Below are 8168 nucleotides of genomic sequence, written 5' to 3' on the forward strand. Positions count from 1 at the left end.
TTCTCATTTGTACTTCCATCTTCGTTGGCTTCACTCTCATCTGTACTCCTCGTCTTCATCATTGCATTCAGGTGACAAGTCCACCGTGCACCACGCCGTCTACGGCGGCATCAGAGACATCACATGCAAGTACCGAGGCGCGAACACGAGAAGCCTCAAGCGCCGCTGTGGACCGTAGCTCTTCCCCATCAATCGTCCAAACTCGGTCTCCACGTCGAACACACCTTGCACGAGTGGCGCAGTGGCAACCACATCCCAAGAAGAGAAAATCGTCTAAGTCCACCCAATGAGGAAACAGCTTGCTTACTAAGTGTTTAGAAAAAAAAATCGTCCCGGGCGTTTGTCAATCGAAATAAACCTTGAATGACCATTGATCAATCGGAACTTGTCTTGTCCATCTGCTTCTACCCACCAAGTTGTCTCATTGCTTCGCTGACTCGTCTTATGGCGCTGCCATTTGACATACCAATCAGAGCCATGTAGCCCTAGAGAGTCAAAGCCAAATAAGTTTCGTATGGAAAAGAAATGGGATTTATTTCAAAATAAATGATTTTCTGGTCTTTGGGCTGCTATGGCATCCACAGGAAGCGTATGAACACAAGAGCACCCTCGTTTGATCCGCAAAAATTTAGCGCTTCTGCTGTGCTTGATTTGAAACGCACAGCAGACAGAATCGCCGAGCACGACCCGAAATACTGACTGCCAATTAATCGCACCTGCCTCAATCCCAAGAGCAATATGTTGTTACAAAAAGGGAATACATATGTTACTTTCAAGGAGGTGACCGAACTATCCCGCTGAACAACATATTAAGGTACATTCAAGATCGATTTGATTTCTGACATTCGGCGATTCCGGTATCGTTGGAAAGAGGAGAAAGAGGGCTTTCTGGTGCCTTTGAGACGGTGGACGAAGCTGCCCTGTGGGCCGAGCTAGCCTCACACCAGCGCGTCCGTAAGGATTTTGCCAGGGGTTCCGATGGAGAGTTTTTGACTGAGTTTCTCAGCAATGGCACGACCCAGCCTATTTGAGGTCACTACAACCCGGCGACCGTTGCGCCAATTGACTTGAGATTTTGACAGAGGCTGCATGAGACGAGACACTACACAAATGGTCCAAACACCCCCGTAGGTCCATTTGGCCCAAAAGCGACAAAATCTCAGATTATTGACCAACATTTGTGCAAATCGTAATTCGAGCTTACACAAAATTATTTATCGTTGGACTTGCCATTGTAACCAAGTGTGTAGCAGACATTCAAGCAATAGACTCCTACGGAAATGATAGTTTTGAAGGAGATAAGACAAATGTCACAATTTTGTTGTCTTAACTCGTTTTGTTCCTGCGGAGGAGATAAAATTGAGATGATAAGTTTCACCGGTGTGAACATGTGTTCTCTCTGCCCTCATGTCCAATTGCAAACATATGTTTTGTGCATTTGACCGTTATGATGGCTCTCCTGGAGGCCACTGGATGTGTCTCGGACGTGAGTCGAGAGTCTTCGGTTTCGTGTCTGCGCGAGTGCTCAACCGCAATCGACCCTGTTATGTTAGATGTGTGCAACATAATGAGAGATCGCTTCTCCCTGTGGTTCCTCATATGCCCTCGGCACATAGGATTTCTTCGTCGTGTTCCCTTTTCCGGACGATGTCTGTATCCCTTCTGCTCCGAACGCCACGGCGCTTCGGGAGCAAGCATTTATCTCGGCGGTATTTCATATCGTTCGGATTGCAGACGAGTTCAAGCTTGCGATGTGGGCATCGAACAATGAGGAAGGACGTCGTGCCCGTCTCAAGATACCCTTGGGACCAGGTTATTCGCGTTTTCGGGGTCTCGATCCGAGCCTAGCAGATACACTCGCAAGATATCAAACGAGGTACATGCAGTTTTTGCATTCTGATGATATGTCTTGATGTCTGACCTTGTGTTTATTATCCTCGGTGTAGTCCTGGCGACGAACGTCTTTTCGCCCTGTGTCGAGAGCGGTATACATGTGATAAGCGGGTCGACAACGGACAAGGTCAAGAAGTTGGCCTCGTGCGCAAGGTGCCTTCAAAGGATATTGCCGAGAAAGGCGAAATCATCTACGCACAGCGACACCTCCAGATCTGTGCTTTTCTGACTTGCCTCGGCTCCAGGTTTGTTTGATCGTCGCTGCTGGCATAAACACGAGCAAGTCTTATTTTTCTTCCCATGTCGCACGCTGTAGTCTGCGCCCTTTCGTGAATAAGCTCCGAGCTGCTTTTTCGGGTGAGAAACAACACGAACTGGGGCGGCCTCCCGCGCCTGGACTGGGGCCTGCGGAAGAAGCAGCCGAGTTGTTGTTTTTCGCAGAGGCCATGATCGCCAGCACGTATCTGCACCTGAAGTCGGTGCGGGCAGATATGTTGTCCATCTCCATGCACTTGTCGCGCAATAATCAGACCTCAAACCGGATTTTGAAGGTCTTGTTCGCAACACTTGGTTCTCTATTGGATTGGTTTTCGGAGGATTTCCCTGAAAATTGTGAACCTGGCGAACAAGGCACATCCGGTTACCAGCCAGCTGCTATTTGGATACATGTAAGATGATGCTCGGCCAACCGCAATATCATAATGGAATCACATGCACGTGACAAGCTAATTTTTGTTGTTGCTTTGTAGCTGAGCCATTATTCCAAAACATGGGAGTCCATGCGACGCATGCGAAACGCCGTATTACATGGCGTATCCATCGGTGCGCTCAAAAAATACCGGGCAAATGCAGAGCAAGGCACCATCATGGCAAATTCCATCCCTGAGAAAGCTTTGCTGTTCTGTCTTCAAGCCGATCTGTCTGATTCGGGGCACACCGACAGCGAAGTCCCAGTACTCAACGATGGCCAATCAAAAAAAACTAGGCGGCGGGTCAAGTCTCGCTCGCGTGCCAAACGCGATAGTATTGGTGCGATGCAGGCTTCCCATGCGTCTGTCACATTGTGACAAGCCGTCGTAGGCGTCTAATAATGTGATCTGAACTGGTTGTAGATATCGACTTTTTGGATGAGAACAACGGCGACTTGCCTATCCCAATCAAGCGTGTTTTGCAGGATTTCAAAGATTACGGCGAGGCACATGCGCGTGACCGGGAGGCTCAGGACGCGCGCCGTCGAAAAAAAGATCGACGACGCTCCAAAAAAGACCGAGCACTTCTGCGCGAGGCGATGAAGGTGATCAAGCAGCAGAGCGTAGCGCAAGCCGAGATGATGAAGCAGCAGGGCGTAGCGCAAGCCGAGATGATGAAGCAGCAGAGCGTAGCGCAAGCCGAGATGATGAAAGAGGTTTTGGCGGTTTGCAAAACCCTTGCGCCGCCGACTGTGGCATCCGCATCGGGAGGTCCATCGCCACCCACCCCTTCCTCCCCAACACGAAACGTGTATTTTCGCATCGGGGGTGACATTGGACAAATGATCACCAAATAAAGTGGGGGCAGCCTGGACATAGCATAATCAATTCAAATGAAGCATGTCATATGAATGACGGTGTCTGATCAAGACAAAGTAGTGAATTTATGAGTCATGGCTCAAGGGCCGGGGGCCACACATGCTCGTCGGCCATGAGCCTGTGAGATATTCTTGCATCGTTGGGCCGTTGGCAACCTGAAATCGATCCGCTGTCATATTCACCACTCCAGTTTTCCATCGTTGTAATATGACCAGGTTGTGCATCAAGTGAATGAAAATAAACCGATTGTTCAGATCTGACTGTGCGATGCCGCATGATTTGCTTCTCAAGCGTCGGAAGAAGAACTTGACACCTGAATGCATTGTTGATACAATCGTCACATAGGANAGCATGAGCATTGAACTCAAAGCTACGATTTCAGGCAAGCAGGATTGGTTCGAACCGTATCTGCTCCATGATGTGCTCAACGCTGACACGGACAGCCTTGGCTTGACGCTCATAGTCCTGCGAAACTCAAATCAAGTGAGCAAGGGTACTCGATAGAGGACAGCGCTCAAGACAAGATTAGAGCGCACGTGGCAGTCGGCATTCGACGATGGGTTTGCGATTACAAGCCCGCGAGTTGGAGTGTGCGTATAGCCGCAGTCTCCAAGAAGCACATGATGGGCCGGCCAATGTTCCTGGACCAGTTCAAGCGTGCGACTCAGACGTATCATCTTCCTAAAATGTGAATTAACAAAGATGATAATTTGAATCATATTGGACGTGTATTGTAGGGAGAATGCGAATAACCTTACTTGTCGTTGACAGTCCCAGGATATGGGCCGTGGACGCTGACCCCAAGGCCACTAGCGTCAGTGATAATCTGGCCTTTGAGCGCATGCATCTGGTTCGTATCAAAGATGAAACACAACAAGACGCGTTCATCAATGAGATTCAGCCCAAAGCTGAAATCAACACAACAACGGTACACACACGATGATTGCCGTCGTAGTTCACCCGCTGGTTACGGTTGCGACCACTGGGCCTGAAGATCGGATACACGGTTCCGTCGACAAAGGCAGCGATGCGTGGCGGGCAATTGGGTTCTGCGCGTAGTCGGGGAGCGAGGAAATGGCCAACACCTTTGCCCTGGTATGCCTCGATGTGTCTTGCACTCCACGCAACATACTCATGCATCGTCAGCCAAGGATGCCATAAGACTAGCGGTTTGAAAGCGGTGGCAACGGCATCCTCAATGCTCGCTACGCACGCACTGACAACCACTTCACTCACAACAAGCCCCATCAGTTCCACGATATCGCGGTATGTCCGCTCACAACTCGTGTTGTATGCAAGGGTGCATTGTAAAGCGACATTAAAAGGGAGTGGACGCTGCTTTCTGGCACGCATAGCAGATTGATACCTATGGTGGAGCAGCCACAACCACGAAAGACATCATTGCATGATATCGAAGTTTTAAGCAGATATGATATCGAGGAACGTGCAGACAGGGTGATAACATACGCTTCAACAAGAGGGGATTGTGCGGCGTCTTCCATTGCCTCAACAGCCTCGTGTATCGCAGCCAAAGAATGAAATGCAAACAGGGATCGGAATCGGTCCATGTCGTGGAGGGCTGCGGGCAAATGCTGACCGCGAAAAGTGGCAACAATCCTCGGTCGTATGGTCTCAAAATCTCTCAGCGATATTCGAGATGCCTGCTCTGCTGCGATCACGCTAGCCAAACGCCAAGCCCAATCATACTGATCGGGGCGAGTCGAATCAAGCAAACGCAACAACACCTGTTCAAACACGGCCCAGTACTTCTTCACCGCCAAACGGCGAATCGTGGCCTTCTCGAGAGTATCATAGTTCTTGCTAGACATGAACGCTTTGAGGACCAGATGTTTCCGCAACAAGCGCCGAGCTGCCGACGCTTCCATGGCGCCGATCAGCGAAAAGTATGACATTTTCTAACGGTCATTATTTTATCTTCTGACCCACCAGGTTTAGACAAGCTTTCCAGCGTCTCAAGAGATTAATTTTAGCCAGCATCCTTCAGCATCCCGGGCGCTACTAAATGTTCGTATTTTAATCCCCTTGTTTATCTTAAAAACGCTGTTTCCGTAGGAGCCTAATCAAGGCAGCATGTAGCATGTGCCACCAACACCAAACCTCGGAGCTACGTCCATTGTCCAACCGTCACACACACACACACACACACACACACGCTTTGGACGTGCGAAAAGTATGATGTCAAAAAAACCTTTTCAATTGAAGACTTTGATACACTTTGATACACTTTTACCGTCTATTTTGGACAGATTTCTGTCAGAAGTGGGACAGATTCTGTCGATAAATCAAAATGCTATGGAATCTCACCCCTTAACATAACAGTTGTGCACATCGTTCGATGCACACCAGATGTGGCTTTGCGCTTGAAAAATGCAAACAAACACACACATGGAAGACACGGAGGCTCCGCGGCGTCTCTTGCTTGATCCTCAACTCAACCGCTACATGAAATTAAGCCACACGTCCCTGTCTCCTTTGGCTATCATTTTACAGTTAATTCTGTTGCATGTGGGTCGCGCGGACAACACCATCCAGATGCTGGCGCCGCTAGAACACACCGCCGCAATCACGGCCAGCGCTCTTGCTCTCGCCTCGCTTTCTTATGGAGAGTGCACAAACTGACTGTTCCTATCCCGCTTGCATCCCGCTAGCCACCGCCACCATGCTTTGGCTGCAGCTCGCCGCGCTACCCTTGGTCTTGGTAACTGCCATCTCACCCATCACAACCACCTCAATGCCCTCGACCAGCGCACTTACAACCAGCGAAACCCTCACCACCATCGTCACCACCACCGTCGACTACATGAATCAAAACTGCGCCTGCACAAACGCCAGCCTCTTCTCCGACAACGAGCGCATCGCCGCGTGCCGCAAAGATCTCCTGGTGGATGTGATTGACACCATTATCAATAACACCTTTGAGGATCGCCTCGTGCAGGTTGCCCTTCCGTCATGGCCCGATATCCGTTCCTTAAACCTGATATTGCATCGTGCTTCTCCCCAACTCCCTCCTCTATTCGATGTTTTGCAATCTGTGCCCAAAGTCCTCATTGTGCATGGACCTGATTGACCAAACGCCCTTTTCGTGTTTTTTTTTTTTTTTTCTGCTGGTTCTCTAGCTTGAGCGTGCCGCCTTTGGATACTTCTACTATGGGGACGTTGACTGCGACGTCTCCGTTCTACCAGAAGGCATTACCCACATCGTCGGCAACGTCAACTTGGAATCCTGCACAAGCCTCGATACCGCCAACCTGACCATCTTCTCCACCGTCCGCAACATCTCCGGCGAACTCAGCATCAAGGTTCCTCGTCATTAGGCCCTTCTCATGCTTGCCTCTCGCTTCTTCGTCGTTCGGCGTCACATTACGACCAGCCAGCTGCGCCAACCTCACGCCTGTTTGCTGTTCCACCCCAACCTCGTGCTAGCAAAACACGTTTACAAGTCTAGCCAGCTTCAGCGCCCTGACATGGGTGGGCTCTTTCATTGAACTCAAGGCAAGACTAGGGACTGTTTATGCTTGACCTTCTTTGGGACCCCTGTATACCCGCTTACACCACACTTCTCATGTCACGCCCAATACTTAGGGAAACGATGCCCTCACCACGATGGACGGTTTCAACGAGCTCACCGCCGTCGGAACCTACCTTCAAATCACGGTCTGTCACTCTGTCATCCACCGCTTTCTCCCATATCACTGTGTCCCACGAGCCCAGACAGGCACCAGTGTGCATATCATCTGCTCCCGATCTGGCTTCGTTCAATGCTTTTGGATCTGTACCACCAGCTTGGAGCAACGTGAAGGCGAGGCTCATACAAATCAACCTGTAAATGACCTTGTGTCGCGTTAGGATCACGACGCATTGGCCGACCTCGATGGCTTTGGTAACTTCACACGGACAGAAGGAAAATTATACCTCAAGGTGGGCTTGAACTGCATTTTCCCAGTGCCTTGCCTGATGCACTTTCCTTATGCGGCACCGGCGCGGTTCGAAAGGCTCTGGGTGCCTTGACCAACATTGACGGCTTTAGTAGCCTGACCCATGTTGGCGACGACTTCTACATCAAGGTCGGTGTGGGTGCTAGCATGCAAAGCGGTGATACCAGGAAGTTGCCATCCTGCTCATGGAGCACCAAACCGCCTTCAACCGATGCACACCCGTTTGCATGTAGGACTTGGATTTGTTGACTGACTTTTCGGGCTTTGCCGAGCTTGCGTACATTGGAGCCAAGTTTGAAATCAATGTAAGGCTGAGCGGGGCAAGCCACCACCTTTCACCGCCTTCCTTGCCTTTGATCGCTTGGTGGAAGCTGAGGTGAAAACATCCTGTCCTGGAATGGTTTCCTGACGCTAGAGCAACGACTTGTTGACCACGCTCGGGTTCACCAAGTTGAACCACATTGGCAAATCCATGACGATCCAAGTACGAAACGAACAAACCTTCAAGCATCCTCGGGCAGCGAACAAAGTGTGCCACCCCCTATATTCTTAACCGGAGCACGTTTCCTGCTACTCACAACTTTATAGAATCACGATGAACTGCTCAACGTTGACGGTCTGGATGGTATCACAACTCTGGGCAGCGATCTCACGATCAAGGGCAACGAGAAACTGGCGAACATTAACGACCTAGGCGAGCTGTCTGAGGTTTACGGCAACGTCGAGATCAAGGTTCTAATGCCCCCCCCCC

General features: G+C 50.2%; 3 protein-coding genes across 3 annotated transcripts in view; 2 read left to right on the plus strand and 1 right to left on the minus strand.

Annotated features, from left to right (window-relative positions):
• Positions 1 to 3439, plus strand: part of MONBRDRAFT_37137 (uncharacterized protein) — a gene marked incomplete at both ends in the record, with an annotated part of 9132 nt that extends 5693 nt beyond the window's left edge. Inside the window, 5 exons of the mRNA XM_001745818.1 lie at positions 1617 to 1876; positions 1947 to 2138; positions 2210 to 2561; positions 2643 to 2922; positions 3006 to 3439. Of these exons, the coding sequence (XP_001745870.1) occupies positions 1617 to 1876; positions 1947 to 2138; positions 2210 to 2561; positions 2643 to 2922; positions 3006 to 3439 (1518 nt within the window). The remainder of the gene's footprint in view (positions 1 to 1616; positions 1877 to 1946; positions 2139 to 2209; positions 2562 to 2642; positions 2923 to 3005) is intronic.
• Positions 3440 to 4358: 919 nt separating this feature from the next.
• On the minus strand, positions 4359 to 5347 carry MONBRDRAFT_8357 (uncharacterized protein; the record flags this gene model as incomplete). Its single annotated transcript, XM_001745948.1, has 2 exons — positions 4359 to 4827; positions 4929 to 5347. 2 exons carry the CDS (start codon positions 5345 to 5347, stop codon positions 4359 to 4361), a joined length of 888 nt encoding a protein of 295 aa, XP_001746000.1.
• Positions 5348 to 6141: 794 nt separating this feature from the next.
• The window catches only part of MONBRDRAFT_25579 (uncharacterized protein), a gene marked incomplete at both ends in the record, with an annotated part of 2645 nt that continues 618 nt past the window's right edge, over positions 6142 to 8168 (plus strand). Inside the window, 8 exons of the mRNA XM_001745819.1 lie at positions 6142 to 6417; positions 6599 to 6781; positions 7065 to 7136; positions 7329 to 7400; positions 7475 to 7546; positions 7651 to 7722; positions 7833 to 7901; positions 8006 to 8149. Of these exons, the coding sequence (XP_001745871.1) occupies positions 6142 to 6417; positions 6599 to 6781; positions 7065 to 7136; positions 7329 to 7400; positions 7475 to 7546; positions 7651 to 7722; positions 7833 to 7901; positions 8006 to 8149 (960 nt within the window). The remainder of the gene's footprint in view (positions 6418 to 6598; positions 6782 to 7064; positions 7137 to 7328; positions 7401 to 7474; positions 7547 to 7650; positions 7723 to 7832; positions 7902 to 8005; positions 8150 to 8168) is intronic.

The sequence above is a fragment of the Monosiga brevicollis genome, genomic scaffold, assembly GCF_000002865.3.
Source record: "Monosiga brevicollis MX1 MONBRscaffold_10 genomic scaffold, whole genome shotgun sequence".
Classification (NCBI taxonomy): domain Eukaryota; class Choanoflagellata; order Craspedida; family Salpingoecidae; genus Monosiga; species Monosiga brevicollis.